The 24,345-nt window shown below is 37.0% G+C and overlaps 1 protein-coding gene across 1 annotated transcript; it reads right to left on the bottom strand.

Annotated features, from left to right (window-relative positions):
- Window positions 1-779: 779 nt before the first annotated feature.
- Window positions 780-24,024, bottom strand: LOC123557997 (syntaxin-binding protein 4-like). The gene is made up of 9 exons (XM_053544382.1): window positions 23,920-24,024; window positions 21,485-21,568; window positions 20,591-20,635; window positions 15,254-15,418; window positions 14,453-14,569; window positions 13,507-13,547; window positions 11,921-12,048; window positions 7,330-7,387; window positions 780-6,803 (listed from the first exon to the last, which is right to left on the bottom strand). The coding sequence occupies exons 1-9, from the start codon at window positions 23,977-23,979 to the stop codon at window positions 6,683-6,685; spliced, it is 819 nt and encodes a 272-aa protein (XP_053400357.1). The 5' UTR covers window positions 23,980-24,024; the 3' UTR covers window positions 780-6,682.
- Between the last annotated feature and the right edge of the window lie 321 nt (window positions 24,025-24,345).

The raw sequence follows: 24,345 nt of genomic DNA, 5'->3' as shown, positions 1-24,345 counted from the left end.
GCTCCCTTGCTTGGCGCTCAGCATTAAAAGGGAAACTGGCCGCTTCTCTCATACCCTCGTGGCGATGGATTCCATCAGGAATGAGATGTCGAGAGTGATTAATATAAGTTGTACAACTTCCTTCACAATCGACGTTAAATATATTATGTATACACTAAGTGTTAGTAGGATAGCTCTCGCTGTTTTTCTAATAGCGGAGATAGATGTTTTAGTTTGAAATACGAACAGCACTGAATTTAATTCAGCCATTTTTCCAGTAATTTGTAGCTTTAATAAATTGATGTATACATTTACAAATACCTTTTTTAAAATGCTTTTGGAGGTAGAAGTTTCTGGGGTGGTTGGGTCTCGATGGATTTATAGAAACAATATGAGATGTATACTTGTTTAAGATATGTTAGCGTGAGAAATAGCAAATGTGATAGCGCCTGAACCAGTGCTATCTTGTTCTCTTCAAGTACAGTAATAGAAACCTACCCTCTAGAAGAGAAAAAATGTTTCTGGTAAATTTTAGTAGTACAAAGTGACATTCACCTTGAGAGCCGACCTTGAGACTCCTACCCTTTGCGTGCTCAGCCTACACATCCGTGCAGGCACTGTTCAACATTCAGTATCTTTCTGGTATGCGCCCCTTTTAACACTCGATGGTACTGTCCAAATGTAAAGATGGACAGGTTCATTAAAGAAATTTAGCAGGGTAAGGGTTAAAAAGCACTTCTTCTTGAGCTGGTCATGACACCTCTATGCAAAGCTTTTGAAAGAAAAGAAGACAGACAATGTTTGGATACCATACAATTTTATTAGCACCGTAAAGAGTTAATACAAATATGTAGTTCTAAAGAGTGTATATAACAACATAATAATGAGTAATTATAATCAAAATCAAGCTAACAAGAGATTTAAACTAAACATAACTGTTCTACAATTAAAAAGACTCAGATCTTAAATCAATTAAAACTCCATAAAATTACACACACTAAAATAATTTTAATATGTCATTAACTACAATTACACAAAATAAAATTTCTAAGTACACATTATATATGTCAGCAAGGGTTTTGCTTACAAAGCACATGCTATTATAAAGTGTTTAATAAATTAATACATATTTTATTCACTAAAGAAGGTGCATACAAGTATAAAAACATTTTACATCGAGAATACACAGAAATAACATTATATATCAATACATAAAAGAACTTCGCTGCGGGTGGTTGAAACACATTTTTTTTTTAAATAAGATACATTACAAAAAGGGGTCCAATAAAAATGCTGACATTCTCATTTTTAACACAATGGTCCCAGTTTTGATGCTACATCAGCACTAAAAATGCATTCCATTATCAAGAGAAAATGGTTAACGAAAAGAAATTGAATAAGTCCGAACATTTCTTTTTTACAGACTGAGTATTAATTGACTTATTGGATTATATTTAATCGCTACATAATTAAAGTCATATTCTAATTTTTCAATTTTATTGTGTGGGAGAAGACCCCAGATGTTCTTCAGTCATTAATTTATGCACGGGGTGACCTGGGTAGAACTACTGACCTTTCTTAGGTAGAGTGGCTTCCATACACATTTATCAGAGATCGAACCCACAGTGGTGCCGGCAAGTGATCTCTTTTTATAGAAAAATAAAGACAATGAAGTTACCATCTTGTGACCGGAGATTAAAACTTTTTCGATGTCAAAAATAGTATAAAATATTTCCAATGGGTCAGCTGACTTTGAATAACTTTATTCTGACAAAATTTGAATTGTAAAACCTCTACAGAATTCAGCTCAAGATTATCAATTAAATCTATTGCACAATAACCTTTCAAACCCGTTTAATCTCATTCCCACACTTCTATCCTATGAAGTTACAGGCAAGTCTTTTGTTAAATTCTTTTAACACATTCATATATTCTATGCTGTTTGCAATGATTTTATATGTTGGTGAGTGTTGTTGTAGATGAGAAACAAAAGAGATATATAAGGTAAGTTATATATGTCACACAATTATCAGGTATCTTTACCTGGAAACAGCTAAACCCAGCAAGCATTATATATCGGGCAAAATAACAGACCTATATTGCAAAGTTCACCTAATATTGGTCTTGGTCCAATACTGATTCCAATAGTGATTAGATGATGATGTCAGATACTGGCTGAATATCTGACTAATATCATAAATAGATATTGGTTTGCCAATATTGGTCCGATATACCGATGTTTACTGGGAAGTCAAAGCAAGTGTCAAATGTTCTACAACTACATGTAGTGCAAATAACAAGTACAACATCAGTGCTAAAAACAATTATATAACATCTTTTTAAGTAAACAGTTACATGATTTATTTACCTGCTTTTACTTAAATACTTTTGGTTAAACATTTCATACAAAAACAAACTATCAACAGACTCATACAGTTGGCTATTATTTCACTAGGTTGTGCTCTTTGCTTCCAAAAGACCTCCTTATAGATTTCATATGTTCACAAATATATCCTGTACCAGAAACTAAAAATGTACGAGGCTGCTTTGACTTGACAGTCCAAAATGTTTAAGAAGCCTAATGGTTTTATATCTTCGTTTTGTCTTCATGTCATTTTTCAACTGTATTTCCGGCAGGCAGTTAATCTAACCAGTTTTCCCGAGCGAAGTACCAGGAAAAAAAAGAATGAACAAGAGCTGTCTCCATAAAATGACAAATGCCCCCGATGGCACTTTAAATGAATAGTTATGGCCGATGTTAGAGTTTAGGACCTTTGACCTACGGAGCTGGGTGACTTGCGCGCGACAGGTCGTCTTACTGTGTCACACATTCATGCGTAGTTATTTTAAAATCCATGCATGAATGACAAAGATATGGACCGGACATGCCCATCAATGCACTATCATGAATAATGACCTTTAACGTCTAAGTGTGACCTTGACCTTTGAGCTACGGACCTGGGTCTTGCGCGTGACACGTCGTCTTACTGTGGTACACATTCATGCCAAGTTATTTGAAAATCCATCCATCGATGACAAAGATATGGACCGGACACGCCCATCAATGCACTATCCCTTAATGTCTAAGTGTGACCTTGACCTTTGAGGTACGGACCTGGGTCTTGCGCGTGACATGTCGTCTTACTGTGGTACACATTCATGCCAAGTTATTTGAAAATCCATCCATCGATGACAAAGATATGGACCACACTCGCCCATCAATGCACAATCCTTTAATGTCTAAGTGTGACCTTGACCTTTGAGCAACGGACCTGGGTCTTGCGCGCGACACGTCGTCTTACCGTGGTACACATTCATGCCAAGTTATTTGAAAATCCATCCATCGATGACAAAGATATGGACCGGACACGAAAAATGCGGACAGACCAGCAGACAGACAGATGGTTCAAAAATTATATGCCTCCCTTTGGGGGCATAAAAACTGGTACTTTATAGGTTGCACAATGAAGTCAGTCAAAAGGTGGTATTATATCTATCCAGTAATGTGAAATCATTAAATGTTTGTGGGAGACTAATATTGGTGGGTTTCCTTGTTACATTAATCAAAGAAAATCAGATCCCAGTGAACAAACACATTTTACATTCCTCTTATCTTTTAGTTTAAACTGTAATCATTGATATATCTTATACATGTTATCTTTAGCAAAAACATTGATAAATGTTACAGTAGTATGTTAAACAGGGAACATACACCCTCCTCCCCCACAAAAAAACAACAGCTGTCACAGGAGACAGTGCGCTCGACTATTCTGATGCTGGATAGTGAAACTAGGCACATCTGAGGAAACTGGAGCTGTCACTGTCCAAGTGTTTAATGACTCCAACGGTGGATGAAGATATTGCACAATAGCTTGAGTATGTGTCAAAAATATTAAGTAATAAGAGAGGTAAAGACAAGTATAATTCTAAGCAAAAAGGGGGGCATAATTCATAAAATATTGGTGAAAGAGTTATGCACCTTGTGTCATATGATGTGGGTGATGATGTTGCACAACTACTTCAAGTTTGAATCAAATCCATTTTGTAATAACTGAGATAAAGTGAAAGTGCATCAAAACTTTAACCTGAAACTGTAAGTTAAAGGGAGGATAATTCATTAAATATTGGTACAGAGTTGTGGGCCTTGTGTCATATGATTTGGGAGATGATGTGGAACAACTACTTTCAGGTTGAATCAAATCCATTTAGGAATAACTGAGATAGAGTGAAAGTGCAAAACTTTAACCTGAAATTCTAAGTAAAAAGGGGGGATATTTCATGAAATATTGGTGTGAGAGTTATAGCCCTTATGCCATATGATGTTGGTCATGATGAGGAATAACTATCAAGTTTAAAGCAAATCCATCAAGAAATTACAGAGATAAGGAGAAAAAAGAGAAAGTGTAAAAAAAACTTTAACCAAGGTGGGGACGCGGAAAGACGCAGACGCCAACGCGAGTAGGATAGCTCTCCATATACTTGGTATAGTCAAGCTAAAAATTATACAATCTGGCTATACAATAATAAAGACAAATAAGAAAGGATTAATTACATAAATAATAAGATTTCAAAACAGAATTGGACGGCTTGGAAATGACTTTTATATTAAATGCATAGCTAAAGATCAAAAATGCATAATTTCCAGACTAGATTATAAACCAGAACGATGTCCCAACGTATATATACCTTGACTAAAACACATTTCTATTTATCAAATAAAACGTGAACATTTACAAAGTTTTGCTTGTACTAAAAATACAGTTGAAACTCTGAATCTAGGATTCTGAGGGATCGAGCGTTTTACTTCGAGATAACCAAAATTTGACGTAAAATGACATCTTCTGCACGTTTTCAGGATAGGACTTGAAAATGTATTCGATATCGCTAGAATTTTGAGATAAGCAAGTTCAAGATATCGAGTTTCAACTGTAACATGCTACTTTGAATGGGTACATAAACATGCACAACCTTATCACAACTCTAATTCAAGTTTTACTGAATACAGAAAAAACTTCTGTATAATAAATATAGAAATCATGAATTCTAAAATAAGTGTATAATATGCACCTGCACCTGAATGACAAAAACTATTAAATCATTACAGTTTTACATAATGGCACAATCATTTTTCCTTGAATGTTAAAAAGACAAGCAAGATAAAAACAGTAAAATTTACAGAAAAATCATTTTGTTCATAACTTTTATAGTCTTACTGACTACATCTGTATATCCACCATGATCAACCAGTAACAAAGGATGGCGTTGGTAATATCAATTGTGTGGTAAAGTAATACCAATGTGCTGCAATTTCATTTGCGGAATCCAGACATCAACCTTGATATTTTCACTTCGGATAATGCTAAATAACGATTTGTTTATTTATTTGGGTTTTACGACACACCAACACAGGATAGGTTATATGGCGCCAAACAGGACTACAAATTTTGGTTTCACATCTCATTTACATCGAAATAAAAACATGAGGTATGGAATCAAAATTTGCATACCTGCTGGAATCACAGAGTTACAGCAAAACCAAGTGTTAAGACCCTATTAGTCGCCTCGTACGATCATGCAAGGGTAAAGAAGTGGTTCTTTCCATACACAGATCGTCCCAGAACCACATGGGGCACTAAATAATGAAATGTATATTATTTGTAAGTGTAAATGAGTACAAAAAAAAATAAAATTATCAGCTTTGCATCAAGAGATATCAAGATGTACTTTCGTCAAGCAATAATGCATTCTTTATGTCTAGTGCAGAACAACTGCATACAGTAACTGTAAAAGCATATAATTATTTTCTCTAGGTCAAAATTTCGCGAATTTGAAATTTTGAGTATGCTTGCAAGGTTTAATACTCAAGAAATTGTAAAAATGGTATCCTACTTATATCTGAATTATACTGATTGTGAATATTTACATGGGGCTTAATTTTTGCGATATGTAGGGCCTCCCGAATATAGCGCAATTTAAACCCTTAAGAAAATTTCTGCTTTTACAGTACTTATCCATACAAATCTAATAATGTCTAAAAACTGTATAGCTTACTCTGCTATTTGTTAATATTTGTCATTAAGATTAAATGCTACAGAATCTCAAATGACTGAGAAAAGCATCGGTATTTTTTTCTAAAAATGCTGATATTCCATACTTGCTGATGTTTGTGCAGAAACAGGCATTTCCATGTCGTTTAAAACAGAATAAAATGTTGAAAAAACACAAAGCATTTAAACCTGTTGGTAAAAAATTTGTTTTTTAAACCACAACAGATAAGGAAAGTAGTGCATTCCTGCCATGCAGTTATTGTAGAACACATATCAACAAATACATTATCAAACAAACATTTTCAGTTGTTCTACAGGTCCACTATGATCATAATCTATTCAGCATAACATTTCTTGGTTTTGGCCAGAATAGATCTTCTGATAGGAAATAATTTCCTGGATTTCAAACTTTAAACATATAATGAATGGAAATATACTTTAGGATTTCATATCAAGTTTTGAAAACATGAAGAAACTTTGTCTTTCACAAAAATAAATGATTTAAAAACTTGTTGCAATCACTAACACTATTAAAAGCATGCAACAATAATTCTAAATGCAATAGCTGGCACGTCTCAAAATTAAAGCATTCAGAATCAAATAATGTCCTAGCTGCTCCCCCACCCACTTCTGTCTGCCCCTTCAAATGGAATGGATCAGCTCTCTGACCCTGAAGGTTTGGGTTCATCACCTTTAGACTTCTTATCATCCTGTACTGAAGGAAGGTGTGTCACATTTGATAGTGGGTGTGTCCATGTTGTCACTTGATTTAAATGGCTGCAATAAAATATATAAATACTATCATGTAAATGCCTGTAATAATACATTATTTTTTATTCTTTTTATTTTCTATTTCTAGCAACACAAGTATCTAAACCTGTATATATAGAGGTACATGTATTTCTCAAGTCTACACACCTCTTTTGTTATACATGACAATATCTTTACACATGAATTTCTTGTGGGGGTTATGTTAAATGTCACACTGGCTAAATTTTAGGTCATATGGTAATGTTTCCAGCTTTTGACAATGGAAAAAGACCCCAGGTGCCTCTCTGTGTATCATTTCAGGTATCTGGGTAGAACCACAAACTTCAGTAAAACTAACAGGATGGCCTCCTCGCATGAAAGAACTCTACACTTCGGGCAGTGTGTGGACACATAACAATGAGGCACAGGCTATTCATAACAAACCTGAATCATTCTACCAAGAAGCGCCCCCTTCATCCCCTTAAAATTTCTGTAATAGGCAAGCATTTCAAGCTGTCTATTGTTTTGAAGCAATGATATTAAATGCACTTACTTGATGTAGTATCTCATGCCATCTGTGGTGTACGTCTCTTCCCAACCAAACGGTAAAGCTGAAACACATAATTACCAAGATTACATTTGAAGTTACACATCATTATTATACACTTTACTATAAATAAACTAGATGTGTGTCCATAAGACACAGGTGCCCCCACTCCTGCCACTGTAACATGGTTTAATGACTCAGGTTAAACAATTTTTAAGATGTTTGCAACACAAACTTTTAAGAACCTTATGTGTATTTTTCACTTAGTTGGCCACAACTGTGGCCTAGCTGAGTAAAATCCTAAAGAGAACACTTCGTAGGCTATAAAACAATCCTCTAATGTTTTATGATTGTAGGTCAAGTACATTTTAACCTATATGTTTCACAAACTTTTTTTTTTGAGTGAGTAAGTATGGACAAGAAGTCTGGTCTTGTGTAGTGAAATAATGACTGTAGGTAAAATATTTTTGGAGCTATGCACAACAAAACATTAAAATGACAATTTTTTCCTAGGTCAGGGGCCATAACTCCTACAATACTGAATGAATCCGGACCCGAAACCCCAGGTGCACAACTGCACATGCTGACCAACATTCCTGTAAACTTTGGTGACTCTAGGTCAAATACTTTTGGAGCTACGCGTGACACAACATTAAAATGACCAATTTTTAACTAAGTCAAGGGCCATAACTCCTCCACGACTGAATGAATCTGGACGCGAAACCCCAGGTGCACAACTGCACATGCTGACCAACAAACCTGTAAACTTTGGTGACCCTAGGTCAAATACTTTAGGAGCTATGCGTGACACAACATTAAAATGGACAATTTTTAACTAAGTCAGGGGCCATAACTCCTATATGACTGAATGAATCTGGACGCGAAACCCCAGGTACACAACTACCATGCTGACCAACATTCCTGTAAAGTTTTGTGAATCTATGTCAAATATTTCTGGAGCTAGGCGGGACACAACACTAGAATGACCAATTTTTACAAAGTCAGGGGCCATAACTCCTACACAACTGAATGAATCCGGACACGAAACCCCAGGTGCACAACTACACATGCTGACCAACATTCCTGTAAAGTTTTGTGACTCTACATCAAATACTTTTGGAGCAAAGTGTGACACAACATTGTCGGAAGGACAAGAGCAAATCTATATGCCCCCACCATTCTCTTGTGAGGAAGGGGGGGGGGGGGGGGGGGGCACAAAAATGCAGTTACAATTTTTCATTAAAACAACAGCTATCACTAAAGCTGATTAGCTCCCCTAGATATAACTTTGATACCTTAGTTACTTGAAACAAGAAACAATCCTAATTCTAAGTAAAAAGGGGGAATAATTCATGAAAAAATGGTGCCAGAGTTATGCACCTTGTGTCATATGATGTGGGTGATGATGTTGAACAACTATTTTAAGTTTGAATCAGATCCATTCAGTAATAACAGAGATAGAGTGAAAGTGCATCAAAACTTTAACCTGAAAATCTAAGTGAAAAGGGGGGATAATTCATGAAATATTGGTGCCAGAGTTATGGCCCTTATGTCAGATGATGTTGATGATGATAAGGAATAAGTATTTCAAGCTTGAATCAAATCCATCAAGTAATTACAGAGATAAGTTGAAAAAAGAGAAAGTGCACCAAAACTTTAACCAAGGCGGGGACGTGGAAAGACGCCGACGCCGGCGCCGGGGCGAGTAGGATAGCTCTCCTTATACTTCTTATAGTCGAGCTAAAAATGACCTTGGGGCAGATGTAAAACCTACCTAAATTTCTTCCACAATATGTTATCTAAAGAGTGAAAGCAAAATAGAGAACTTTTACCGCATGTAACTCATTATTTTTAAAAATGTGTAACTCTACCCCTTTTGTTTAAGTAGTAATTCACTTTGAACATCAAGAAATCGCTTATCAAATTATTTTTTTCCATTTTTGTACAATAAATCAATCATAGATGTTGAAAAAAGTAAAATTTACCACAAACAAGAGGACCATGATGGTCCTGAATCGCTCACCTCTTCCCACATGATCCAGTTTTGAGTATGACGTCGTCTTTTCTATTATTTGACATAGTGACCTAGTTTTTGAGCTCATGTGACTCAGTTTTGAACTTGACCTAGATATTATCAAGATAAAAATTCTGACCAATTTTCAAGAAGATCCATTGAAAAATATGGTCTCTAGAGAGGTCACAAGGCTTTTCTATTATTTATCCTATTGACCTAGTTTTCGAAGGTACGTGACCCTGTGTTGAATTTTACCTAGATATCATCAAGGTGAACATTCTCACTAATTTTCTTGAAGATCTCATGAAAAATATGGCCTCTGAGAGGTCACAAGGTTTTTCTATTTTTATACCTACTGGCCTAGTTTTTGACCGCACATGACCCAATTTCGAAACTGACCTAGATATCATCAAGGTGAACATTCAGATCAATTTTCATGAAGATCCATTGAAAAATATGGCCTCTAGAGAGGTCAAAAGATTTTACTAATTTTAGACCTACTGACCTACTTTTTGACCGCAGTTGACCCAGTTTCAAACTTGACCTAGATATCATCAAGATGAACATTCAGACCAACTTTCATACAGATCCCATGAAAAGTATGGCCTCTAGAGAGGTCACAAGGTTTTTTTATTATTTGACCTACTGACCTAGTTTTTTAAGGCACGTGACCCAGTTTCAATCCTGACCTAGATATCATCAAGGTGAACATTCTGACCAATTTTTATGGAGATCCATTCACAAGTATGGCCTCTAAAGAGGTCACAAGGTTTTTCTATTTTTAGACCTACTGACCTAGTTTTTGACCGCACATGACCCTGTTTCGAACTTGACCTAGATATCATCAAGATGAACATTCAGACCAACTTTCATACAGATCCCATGAAAAATATGGCCTTTAGAGAGGTCACAAGGTTTTCCTATTATTTGACCTACTGACCTAGTTTTTGAAGGCATGTGACCCACTTTCGAAACTGACCTAGATATCATCAAGATGAACATTCAGATCAACTTTCATACAGATCCCATGAAAAAATATGGCCTCTAGAGAGGTCACAAGGTTTTTCTATTATTTGACCTACTGACCTAGTTTTTGAAGGCATGTGACCCACTTTCGAACTTGACCTAGATATCATCAAGGTGAACACTCTGACCAATTTTCATGAAGATCTCATGAAATATATGGCCTCTAGAGAGATCACAAGGTTTTTCTATTTTTAGACCTACTGACCTAGTTTTTGAGGGCACGTGACCCAATTTCGAACTTGACCTAGATATCATCAAGATGAACATTCAGACCAACTTTCATACAGATCCCATGAAAAATGTGGCCTTTAGAGAGGTCACAAGGTTTTTCTATTATTTGACCTACTGACCTAGTTTTTCATGGCACGTGACCCAGTTTCAAACTTGACCTAGATATCATCAAGATAAACGTTCTGACCAATTTTCATGAAGATCTTGTGAAATATATGGCCTCTAGAGAGGTCACAAGGTTTTTCTATTTTTAGACCTACTGACCTAGTTTTTGAGGGCACGTGACCCAGTTTCGAACTTGACCTAGATATCATCAAGGTGAACATTCTGACCAATTTTCATGAAGATCTTGAGAAATATATGGCCTCTAGAGAGGTCACAAGGTTTTTCTATTTTTAGACCTACTGACCTAGTTTTTGACGGCACGTGACCCAGTTTCGAACTTGACCTAGATATCATCAAGGTGAACATTCTGACCAATTTTCATGAAGATCTTGTGAAATATTTGGCCTCCAGAGAGGTCACAAGGTTTTTCTATTTTTAGATCTACTGACCTAGTTTTGGAAGGCACGTGACCCAGTTTCGAATTTGACCTAGATATCATCAAGATGAACATTCTGACCAACTTTCATAAAGATCCCATGAAAAATATGACCTCTAGAGTGGTCACAAGCAAAAGTTTACGGACGCATGCACGGACGCACGGACGGACGGACGACGGACGACGGACACCGCGCGATCACAAAAGCTCACCTTGTCACTTTGTGACAGGTGAGCTAAAAGCGGAAAATAACAGAGAAAAAAATTTGGTCCCAGTAGGGTTTTGAACCTATGCACCCCTGAGAATTGCAGTAAAAGTGGGTTTATGTTAGGAATTGAATACTCTTCAAAAAGGAGGTACTCTATTAAACATCTACTACCTTAAGTACAATCTGCCCACTGACAATGTGGGAATCAGCAATTTCTTCCCATTTCATATTGATCTAGATGCAAGGAAAATCATTTGAATGAGAGTATTGTATGTACAGCCCACCTTGAAAAAGTACTTTGGTGATTTGACTTTGAGATAAAAATCTGTGTGTTAAATAAAAAGATAACACATTAGCTGAAATATCAAAAGTGTTATCTTAAAAAGTGTGTCTGTTATTTCTATTCATATCTGACTTGATGACTGAGCCGTGCCATGGGAAAACCAACATAGTGGGTTTGCGACCAGCATGGATCCGGACCAGTCTGGGCATCCACACAGTCTGGTCAGGATCCATGCTGGTCACAAACCCACTATGTTGGTTTACTCATGGCACGGCTCATGTGTTTATCACTTACGTTGAGTATCTATAAGTGATCTAACAGATTTCACGATATCTTTCGCCTCGCCGGCCACCGTCTTCACACTTTTTGTGCTTCTCTTATGTTTTCCTAATACGCCTGTAGTTTTTGTTCCAGCTAGTGGCCTAGACAGAAAAAGAGGGCAATGTGAGAAAGCACGTTCAAATGCTGTAATGATCTCCTAACATAAACATACAGGCACACTTATATACAGTCACACCTGTACATTGTACCACAATAGAAGCAAAAATTAGTCTTTATTTGCAATAGCGTACATAAAATAATCTGCACAGTCCTTAAATAGGAAAGGTTATCAAAGAACAATTGTCTAGATGTTTACTAGAGCACATGTCAGACTGTATGTAAGGGAAACCATGAAAGGCATTCCCTTTCACTGTGTTTCTTGCATTGGTTTCTGTAACATATAATTTCAAACATTCCAGAAAAAGCAGTTCTACACAATTCATTGAAATTTCTGCTACATAAGTTTATTATGTATAAACCAAGTATTATTACAGTAACTGTTAATCCTTATCATGCTGGACACAACTCCAATCTATCTGTTCCTTCTACTTTAAGGAATCAATATATGGTATGAAACTGTCTTTTAACCTTATAATTGCTTCTATCATTTTACTTTAGAATTTATTACTTACAAACATATACAGTCGAGACTGCCTTAACGACCCCCTGAATTTAGCGACTCCCTGTCATATGCGACCCTATTTTATGCTCCGGACGCAATTTACTATTAAAAGAGTCTGAATTAAGCAACCCCCTGCCTTACGCGACAAGCGGCTGTGAAATCAGGCTCCCGAATCGATATTTAGACCGTTTTCAGCGACTTTGAGACGCTCCCTCGCAAGATTTTACACGATAGAGTTACCGTTCTTTATCTCGCGTGAAGTTGTTTGAGACGAGAACTTATTTGTTTACAAAAAATGGCTGAAGAAAAACATAAAAAAGAACTGTCATTAAGGCACTTGAATTGCTCGATTAGGGAAAACCAGCGTATAATGTCGCTGAAGAATTCGGAGTTGGTGCATAAATTAACTTTATTCCTGGTGAAACAAAACTATGGCGGTATTTAACAGGAAACGACGAAGTAAACACAGATTAAAGATGCAGTCAATAATCGAATAAATTAAAATGAACAATTAGAACATAAAATATAAATATCATCAACCTCAGTGTAGTTCAAATGGAACATTTATATTTTACTGCTCCCCTTTATTTTCTTGCCAGATCATGAGCTTAAATTTGTTTTATCAACATCATATGAATGATGCAAATTATTTGAAATTTATATTTTATCAATATGCAATTAAAGAAATAGTATTTTATCATTTTCCACTCCTACCTTAAAAGAGGCCAATATATAAGTATCCGATATTCATGTACTTTAATTGGAAACATATTATGAAACCAGCGTCATCCTGTTAAGTAAGACTGTTTTAAGAGACTCCCTGTCATATGTGACCTTTTTCGCTGCTTCCCAAAGACGGTCTCTTAAAACAGTCTCGACTGTATCCTGAACTCAGTGAAATGAATAAAATCAATATTTTCAAAGTAAAACAGGGTACCTGGATGCTGCTCCATTTTCACTGAACATCTCATGTACACCCTGAAAATCAATTTAACAGTGTCAGTAAAATATAAACAGGACCAGTAGATTGTTTGTTTGTTTTTTTGTTATTTTTGATGGATCTTGAATCACATTGATAAAACTACAGTGCAGCATTTAATGATGGAAGAAGACACAAGTAATTTTATGCTATGAAAGAAATGCCAGCACATAATAAAGATATTATGCTTGTATGGCATTAGCTTAACTATTAAAAGATACTAGTAAGTGAATGGGCCTAACTTGTGCTAAAAATCATCCAGCTGGCACTGAAGTAAAACTCCAAAGTAAACTCCATTCATAGTTCGTCATTACTGAACATATCTCAATCCGTAACAGTTACTGTATGAAGAACAACTGCTATGGACATTCATTCTTAAATCTGACCTTTGACCTTAAAGTGTGACCTTGACGTTAGACCTGGTTCTTGCGCATGACACTCCATTTCATGATGGTGAGCACTGGTGCCAAGTTACATCAAAATCCCTCTATGCATAAAGAACAACTGCTATGGACAGTCATTCTTGAAGTTGACCTTTCTCCTCTGTGACCTTGACCTTAGACTTAGGGACCTGGTTCTTGTGCATTACACTCCATCTCATGATGGTGAACAATTGTGCAAAGTTATATCAAACTTCCTCCATGCATGAAGAATTGCTATGGACAATCATTCTTTAATTTAACTTTTGACCTCTAAGTGTGACCTTGACCTTAGACCTAGGATTCTGGATCTTGCACATGACACTCCATCTCATGATGGTGAGCATTGGTGCCAAGTTACATCAAAATCGCTCCATGCACGATGAAGAAATGCTCCAGACAAAATTTGTTGATGTGGCCTGCCCGCCCATCCTTCCACCCGTCAAGTAAAACTTTTTTCTTTATTTTGTAGCAAATCTACATACCTCAGCAAACTGTAAGAGCTTTTCTGTAGCTACTTTAAATGTTTCTTTCTCAGATTCAGCTTTCCTCAGCTGACAGGTGAGTACAGCCAGTCTTCTCTGCATGATAGGATCAACATCCTGTAAAACAAACAAGAGTAAACCTTATATTCCCTAATAAATGCTCCCCGAGTCATTTAAACGGATAGAAAATCTTTTATTAAGAGAATACCACATTCCTGACGTGCTACATATGTTAAAATTCATTTATTACAAGTCTGGTTCATAGTATGCATTCACTAAAAAAATGTAAAAACAAACAAACAAACAAGTTAAGACATAAATAAACACCCCCGTTTTGCAAAATGTAACGTTCTTTGGAGCATTAACAAAAAAATAAATCAAAATCTCAATCATATGCCCGTAGATAACTTACAACTTCTTCACAAGAACCAATTGTGGAGGATGAAATATTTCACTACAAAGAAAATATGCCTCTCATTATCTATTGAGATTGCAGGCAAAATATCTTATGTAAAGCACTTAACATTGCTATCAAGTAACCACAAATTTAAAATGTTACATATAAAAAAAGAAAATGAAATATGCCACGCCATGAGAAAACCAACATAGTGCATTTGCGACTAGCATGGATACAGACCAGCCTGCACATCCACGCAGACTGGTCAGGATCCATGCTGTTCGCTAACAGTTTCTCTAGTTGCAATAGTCTTTGAAAGCGAACAGCATGGATCCTGACCAGACTGCGCGGATGCAAATGCACTATGTTGGTTTTCTTATGGCACGGCTAAAATCATAACTTACAGACTGCCTACCCAGCTGTACTTTGAGCTGGGCTATTTCTCCCTCCAGTAGCCTCACAACCTCTTCATAATCATGTTCCATATCTCTGGCTACTTTCTGCGCCTTGGCTGCTAAATGCACCTTGCTGCGTAACTCTCGCTGTTCCTGTATGGCTCCTTGGGCTTCCTGTTTAAAGCAGCAAATATATTATACATAAATGTTTGAATGTTTCTTACAAATTTCATCATTTACTGCATGGAAGGTGCACACAGTTTTAAATGTCATCCTCTATGATGAACTGTTTCTTATGCAAAAGTTTTTGCATCTGGAGCATCTAACCATGAGTTTATTTCAAAGGACTGTATGAAGCATTTTGAAGTATATTATACCATCCATGTAAGTTTCTTTTAGAAATAAATCTCTGTTGTTACAAGTTTTTCATAAAGCAATTACGTAATAAAACATTTATTTCATGGGTATTTTTTTGGAAACAGTTAAAATTTATTCACTCTGTGTATTGGTGAGGCAACATTTAAAACGGTTTCCCTTAGCCTATCAGCATACTACAACAGTTCTAATGTCATTCCCTTTACATGAATAAAATGGCTTATACTGCTCCATTAGCACAAATTAAACTAGACCTGTTGCCTTTTGGCAGACTAACTAATACATCCATAATACCCACTTCCTGTGTGAAACAAAGACCTCTTTAAACAAGAGCTGTCCGTAAGACAGCCAAGCTCGACTATTTGAAATATTGTCACAGAAGCAGGAAATTATTACCCAAAATGTTAAATATCAAAAGAGTTTTAAGTTCCGAAACGGAAACATAATTTGACCAAAATGCATATTAGAGTTATGGGACTTGATGCTATCAACTAGTTTTATAACCCCGAAGAAACATGTTAAGTTTCAATTCCATATCTGCATTAGTTTTGGAGATAGTAACTTGCATGTAAAACTTTAATCAGAATTTTCTAAGTCCAAAAGAGGGCATAATTTGCTCAAAATACATGTTAAGAGTTATGGAACTTGACCCAGTGAGGTTGGAAACTGACCTAGAAAAAGAATAAATAAGTTTCAAATCTATATGCCTTTTAGTAATAGCTGTTTGTACTTTCACGCAAAACTTTAACCAGAATTTTCTAAGTCCAAAAGGGGGCATAATTTGGCTAAAATACATATCAGAGTTATGGGACTTGATTCTATCAACTAGTTTTATAACCCCGAAGACACATGTGAAGTTTCAATTTAATATCTGCATTAGTTTTGGAGATAGTAACTTGCATGTAAAACTTTAACCAGGATTTTCTAAGTCCAAAAGGGGGCATAATTTGGCTAAAATACATGTCAGAGCTACAGGACTTGACCCAGTGAGGTAGGTAATTGATCTAGAAAAAGAAAAAGTAAGTTTCAAATCTATATGCCTTTTAGTAATAGCTGTATGTACTTGCACGCAAAACTTTAACCAAAATTTTCTAAGTCCAAAAGGGGGCATAATTTGGCTAAAATGAAGGTCAGAGTTATGGGACTTGATTCTATCAACTAGTTTTATAACCCCGAAGACACATGTGAAGTTTCAATTTAATATCTGCATTAGTTTTGGAGATAGTAACTTGCATGTAAAACTTTAACCAGGATTTTCTAAGTCCAAAAGGGGGCATAATTTGGCTAAAATACATGTCAGAGTTATAGGACTTGACCAGTGAGGTAGGTAATTGATCTAGAAAAAGAAAAAATAAGTTTCAAATCTATATGCCTTTTAGTAATAGCTGTATGTACTTGCACGCAAAACTTTGACCAAAATTTTCTAAGTCCAAAAGGGGGCATAATTTGGCTAAAATGAAGGTCAGAGTTATGGGACTTGGTGCTATCAACTAGTTTTATAATCCCGAAGACACATGTGAAGTTTCAATTCAATATCTGCATTAGTTTTGGAGATAGTAACTTGCATGTAAAACTTTAACCAGAATTTTCCAAGTCCAAAAGGGGGCATAATTTGCTCAAAATACATGTTAGAGTTATGGAACTTGACCCAGTGAGGTTGGTAATTGACCTAGAAAAAGAATAAATAAGTTTCAAAGCTATATGCCTTTAAATGATAGCTGTATGTACTTGCATGCAAAAACTTAACCAAGGTGTGATGCCGACGCCGACGCCGACACCGACGCCGACGCCGACGCCAGGGTGAGTAGAATAGCTAGACTATTCTTCGAATAGTCGAGCTAAAAATTGTAAGTTGAAAAGGGGCCAAAACTCCACCAAAACTAAGTTAACTATAATTCTGTTAAATATTCTTATTAGCTGAGGGTGCCTGTCTCAAAACAAAACTTTTTTAGTAAAATGTTCTTAGATTGTTAACACACTATCTGGCAGCAATATGTAACAAGAGGGCCATGATGGCCCTATATATCGCTCACCAGAGTTGATCTGGCCTACTGACCTAGTTTTTTTATCCCACATGAGCCAGTTTCAAATTTAACCTAGAGATCATCAAGACAAACATTCTGACCAAGTTTCATAAAGATTGAGTCACAACTGTAGCCTTTAGAGTGTTCACAAACTTTTCCTTTGATTTGACCGTGTGACCTTGTTTTTGACCCTAAATGACCCAGATTAAAACTTGACCTAGAGATCATCAAGACAAACATTCTGACCAAGTTTCATTAAGATTGGGTCACAAATGTGGCCTCTAGAGTGTTCACAAGCTTTTCCTTTGATCTGGCCTACTGACCTAGTTTTTGACCCAACATGACCCAGTTTCCAACTTGACCTAGAGATCATCAAGGCAAACAGTCTGACCAAGTTGCATAAAGATTGGGTCACAAATGTGGCCTCTAGAGTGTTCACAAGCTTTTTCTTTGATCTGGCCTACTGACCTAGTTTTTGACCCCACATGACCTAGTTTCAAACTTGACCTAGAGATCATCAAGACAAACATTCTGACCAAGTTCCATAAAGATTGGGTCACAAATGTGGCCTCTAGAGTGTTCACAAGCTTTTCCTTTGATCTGGCTTACTGACCTAGTTTTTGAACCAACATGACCCAGTTTCGAACTTGACCTAGAGATTATCAAGATAAACATTCTGACCAAGTTTCATTAAGATTGAGTTATAAATGTGGCCTCTAGAGTGTTCACAAACTTTTCCTTTGATCTGGCCTACTGACCTAGTTTTTGACCCCACATGACCCAGTTTCGAACCTGAACTAAAGATCATCAAGACAAACATTCTGACCAAGTTTCATTAAGATTGGGTCACAAATGTGGCCTCTAGAGTGTTCACAAGCTTTTCTTTGATCTGGCCTACTGACCTAGTTTCTGACCCCACATGACCCAGTTTCGAACTTGAATTAGAGATCAGCAAGACTAACATTCTGACTAAGTTTCATAAAGATTAGGCCACAAATGTGGCCTCTAGAGTGTTCACAAGGCAAATGTTGACGCACAACGCAAGATGGACGCTGGACAATGACCGGTCACAATAGCTCACCTTGAGCACTCTGTGCTCTGGTGAGCTAAAAACGGCACCACCATCGCTCGTCTGCAAGTGCTGGACAGTACGTAAGAAAAAGAGTTACAATTCAGAATTTCTAAGTATAACAAGAGCTGTCTCCGTAGGATGACACATGCCCCCGATGGCACTTTGAATGAATAGTTATGGCCGATGTTAGAGTTTAGGACCTTTGACCTACGGACCTGGGTCTTGCCCGCGACACGTCGTCTTATTGTGGTACACATTCATGCCAAGTTATTTGAAAATCCATCCATCGATGACAAAGATATGGACCGGACACGCCCATCAATGCACTATCCTGTAACGTCTAAGTGTGACCTTGACCTTTGAGCTACGGACCTGGGTCTTGCGCACTGCACGTCGTCTTACTGTGGTACACATTCATCCATAGTTATTTGAAAATCCATCCATCGATGACAAAGATATGGACCGGACACGCCCATCAATGCACTTTCCTTTAACGTCTAAGTGTGACCTTGACCTTTGAGCTACGGACCTGGGTCTTGCACACTGCACGTCGTCTTACTGTGGTACACATTCATGCATAGTTATTTGAAAATCCATCCATCGATGACAAAGATATGGACCGGACACACCCATCAATGCACTATCCTTTAATGTCTAAGTGTGACCTTGACCTTTGAGCTACGGACCTGGGTCTTGTGCACTGCACGTCGTCTTACTGTGGTACACATTCATGCATAGTTATTTGAAAATCCATCCATCGATGACAAAGATATGGACCGGACACGCCCATCAATGCACTTTCCTTTAACGTCTAAGTGTGACCTTGACCTTTGAGCTACGGACCTGGGTCTTGCGCACTGCACGTCGTCTTACTGCGGTACACATTCATGCCAAGTTATTTGAAAATCCATCCATCGATGACAAAGATTTGGACCGGACACGCCCATCAATGCACTATCCTTTAACGTCTAAGTGTGACCTTGACCTTTGAGCTACTGACCTGGGTCTTGCGCACTGCACGTCGTCTTACTGTGGTACACATTCATGCATAGTTATTTGAAAATCCATCCATCGATGACAAAGATATGGACCGGACACGCCCATCAATGCACTATCCTTTAATGTCTAAGTGTGACCTTGACCTTTGAGCTACGGACCTGAGTCTTGCGCACTGCACGTCGTCTTACTGTGGTACACATTCATGCCAAGTTATTTGAAAATCCATCCATCGATGACAAAGATATGGACCGGACACGCCCATCAATGCACTTTCCTTTAACGTCTAAGTGTGACCTTGACCTTTGAGCTACGGACCTGGGTCTTGCGCACTGCACGTCATCTTACTGTGGTACACATTCATGCCAAGTTATTTGAAAATCCATCCATCGATGACAAAGATATGGACCGGACACGAAAATTGCGGACAGACCGACAGACAGACAGACGGTTCAAAAACTATATGCCTCCCTTCGGGGGCATAAAAAGGGCCATAATTTTTTTTAAATGCAGGTTAGAGTTAAGGTTCTTGGCCTGCATAGTCAACTAATGATGATAAACAAGAGTGCGAAGTTTCAAAGCTGTAGCTCTTATAGTTTTTGAGAAAAGGTGGACCTAAATAAAAAATTTAACCAAGGAACTAATAATTCTGACAAAATGCATATCAGAGTTATGGTTCTTGGCCTACACAGTCAAATAATGATGATACAAGGTGGATATACAAGTGTGCAAAGTTTCAAAACTGTAGCTCTTATAGTTTTTGAGAAAAGGTGGACCTAAACAATAATTTTAACCAATGCTGACGATCACGTGACGACAATACCTCGTAGACTTTTTCAGCTAATTATATAACAAGCTAACAATATAACCATTTCTTACCTTTCTTATTCTTAAGACTTCATCCTCTTTTTCTCGTAATAGCACCTTCAATATAAAGTAAGTCGGTTTTACACATCAAACAATATTCCAACAAAACCATTTCAATTTAAACATAGATCACATCACGTATTCTAATTCCTGCTTTTGCAGGACTATCCTTTTTTAACATCAAAATGGAACTGGTTTTGATTATAAATTCAAAACTTTTAGCAAATGGCCAGAAATAAAAAGCCCCTCTTAACTGAATTTTAGATGAGAATATTCCATACACTTACAACAAATGAGCCGTGCCATGAGAAAACCAACATAGTGGCTTTGCGACCAGCATGGATCCAGACCAGCCTGCGCATCCGCGCAGTCTGGTCAGGCTCCATGCTGTTCGCTAACAGTTTCTCCAATTCCAATAGGCTTTAAAAGCGAACAGCATGGAGCCTGACCAGACTGCGCAGATGCGCAGGCTGGTCTGGATCCATGCTGGTCGCACACCCACTATGTTGGTTTTCTCATGGCACGGCTCAAATCATTTCACAAACTAAATATTTCCAATGTATCACAAAGTCTTCTTCACCAAAGTGCTAGGCTAGTGTCATGTGATACCAACCAAGTTCTTCAAAATTACATATCATCTCAATAAAATGATTAAATTTTACTAATATTTATTTACAGAAATAGAACTGTTGCAAAATAGGCAAATCACACATAACACGGAAGAAAAAAAATTTTCAGGATAAAATTTTGTACTTTCAGCAAAAACAGCCATTTTGTTATGGCACCAATTTTAAGACTTTAAATAACAACAAAATTGATAAGAAGTTTATTTGTTCATTTGGATTTAATATTTTGGTTTAATGGTTACAAAGTCTGAATATCAGTGATGTTACAGTGGATCTGTACCTGCAATCTCATATTCTCCTGTCTCAGCTCTTCATTCTCCAACTCTAACTGAGGGGGACTGACACCACTAGCACCACCGTTCATCTATAAAATATTCACATACAAGTATTACATACCATAGCATCAAAAGTGATACAATGATACATACCTTTAAACTAGAGCCCCTGACATTAAGGAACCGATCATGACTGAACAACTGTCTTAATCCTGAATAATTTCCTTTCAATGGAAGGAACCACTAAACCTTTAACCCCTCAAAACTGATCCTTGTCTTTTGGTCAGGAGGTTTGTTTCATTTAGACAATGTTAGAGTGGTTAAAATTTATAAAGACAAGAGGACCATGATGGTCCTGAATCGCTCACCTCTTCCCACATGATCCAGTTTTGAGTATAACGTCAGTTTTTCTATTATTAGACTTAGTGGCCTAGTTTTTGAGCTCATGTGACCCAGTTTTGAACTTGACCTAGATATTATCAAGATAAAAATTCTGACCAATTTTCATGAAGATCCATTGAAAAATATGGTCTCTAGAGAGGTCACAAGGTTTTTCTATTATTTGACCTATTGACCTAGTTTTTTAAGGCACGTGACCCAGTTTCAAACTTGACCTAGATATCATCAAGGTGAACATTCTGACCAATTTTCATGAAGATCCATTCAAGGGTATGGCCTCTAGAGAGGTCACAAGGTTTTTCTATTTTTAGACCTACTGACCTAGTTTTTGACCGCACATGACCCTGTTTCGAACTTGACCTAGATATCAGCAAGATGAACATTCAGACCAACTTTCATGAAGATACATTGAAAAATATGGCCTTTAGAGAGGTCACAAGGTTTTTCTATTATTTGACCTACTGACCTAGTTTTTGATGGCACGTGACCCACTTTCAAACTTGACCTAGATATCATCAAGATGAACATTCAGACCAACTTTCATACAGATCCCATGGAAAATATGGCCTCTACAGAGGTCACAAGGTTTTTCTATTATTTGACCTACTGACCTAGTTTTTCAAGGCACGTGACCCACTTTCGAACTTGACTTAGATATCATCAAGGTGAACATTCTGACCAATTTTCATGAAGATTTCATGAAATATATGGCCTCTAGAGAGGTCACAAGGTTTTTCTATTTTTAGACCTACTGACCTAGTTTTTAATGGCACGTGACCCAGTTTCGAACTTGACCTAGATATCATCAAGGTGAACGTTATGACCAATTTTCATGAAGATCTTGTGAAATATATGGCCTCTAGAAAGGTCACAAGGTTTTTCTATTTTTAGACCTACTGACCTAGTTTTTGACCGCACGTGACCCAGTTTCGAACTTGACCTAGATATCATCAAGATGAACATTCAGACCAACTTTCATACAGATCCCATGAAAAATATGGCCTTTAGAGAGGTCACAAGGTTTTCTATTATTTGACCTACTGACCTAGTTTTTGATGGCATGTGACCCAGTTTCGAACTTGACCTAGATATCATCAAGTTGAATGTTCTGACCAACTTTCATGAAGATCTTGTGAAATATATGGCCTCTAGAGAGGTCACAAGGTTTTTCTATATTTAGACCTACTGACCTAGTTTTTGAAGGCACATGACACAGTTTCGAACTTGACCTAGATATCATCAAGGTGAACATTCTGACCAATTTTCATGAAGATCCATTGAAAATTATGGCCTCTAGAGAGGTCACAAGGTTTTTCTATTTTTAGACCTACTGACCTAGTTTTTGATGGCACGTGACCCAGTTTCGAACTTGACCTAGAATTTACCAAGATGAACATTCTGACCCATTTTCATAAAGATCCCATGAAAAATGTGACCTCTAGAGATGTCACAAGGAAAAGTTTATGCACGGACGGACGCACGCACGCTTGCATGGACGAAGGACGACGGAATGGCTCAAAAAAGCCCCCCTTCACTTTGCGGGTGAGCTAAAAAGAAATGTCAATAAACCGCATTACACATTTTTATTTTGGGAGTTTTTTTGTGGTTTAAATTTTCAAGATGGTTTTTTTAAGTTTTCTGTGTAAGCGTATGTTTAATCCCAAAATACATTAACGGCAGGCCCCCTTGAGTTCCAATAAAAGTTAATGGGTTTTTTTTTGTAAATAAATTAAGCCCCTCTAAGTATAAAGCAACATGAAAGTGAAAAAAACATCAAACAGTCCAAAAAAAACACTGCCAAACCTTTTTGCTCGTGCTCATGATTTTTTCACAAAAAAAAAGCTGTGCCTAAAATAATGCGGAGGGGGGCACAAGAGTTTCCCTCTACAATTTCAGAAAAAAAATCTATAAACATCTAAACTGATCTGTGAATTAAAACCCAAAACAATCAAACAAGTCCGTAACTTTTAACCATAGAGAATGAAATGGTAGCTGATCCAAGAAAAGAAAAAATTTTTATGAAACAAAAGGGGAAATTTACGTCTGATCTAAATGCAGGAGGCTCCACCAGATCTGTAATATCATTAGCAGCAAACATCATAGTGCTTGTACCAATATTCTTCTCTGCTAACTCTACCTTGAACACATCTCTACCACCTCAAAAAACCTGAAAGAAAAGTGAACGTGAATTTATAAGATTCAGAAAAGCGAGAAAACTCAGTTAAACAGAAATGGCCTTTTCAACATTTTTTTTAATTTTTGGGGGGGGGGGGGGAAAAGAGGGGCCCAAGTGTACTAAATGAAGAAGAAAACACTTTTTTTGCTTTCACTTGTAAAAAGACCATATTGTTTGGGGAATAAAATACAATGTCTACAACAGGTTTTCTTTCCTTTTTTTAAATTAAGAAAAGACTTTAAAGGAAGCCATTTTTTTCATTGTTTTTTGGTGGAAAAAGCGTGCTAAAAT

The sequence above is a fragment of the Mercenaria mercenaria genome, chromosome 5 (assembly GCF_021730395.1).
Source record: "Mercenaria mercenaria strain notata chromosome 5, MADL_Memer_1, whole genome shotgun sequence".
Classification (NCBI taxonomy): Eukaryota; Metazoa; Mollusca; class Bivalvia; order Venerida; family Veneridae; genus Mercenaria; species Mercenaria mercenaria.
This window is presented reverse-complemented; position numbering and strand designations above follow the sequence as displayed.

What these genes read in the sequence shown, in the direction of transcription:
- LOC123557997 (XM_053544382.1), bottom strand. Translation starts at nt 23,979, where the DNA reads ATGATGTTTGCTGCTAATGATATTACAGATCTGGTGGAGCCTCCTGCA. An exon ending in CTCCTGCATTTAGATCAGAC is followed by an intron (nt 21,569 to 23,919) that starts GTAAATTTCCCC and finishes AATATTTTATAG; the next exon opens with ATGAACGGTGGTGCTAGTGG. An exon ending in GAAAATGGAGCAGCATCCAG is followed by an intron (nt 12,049 to 13,506) that starts GTACCCTGTTTT and finishes TTTTCTGTCTAG; the next exon opens with GCCACTAGCTGGAACAAAAA.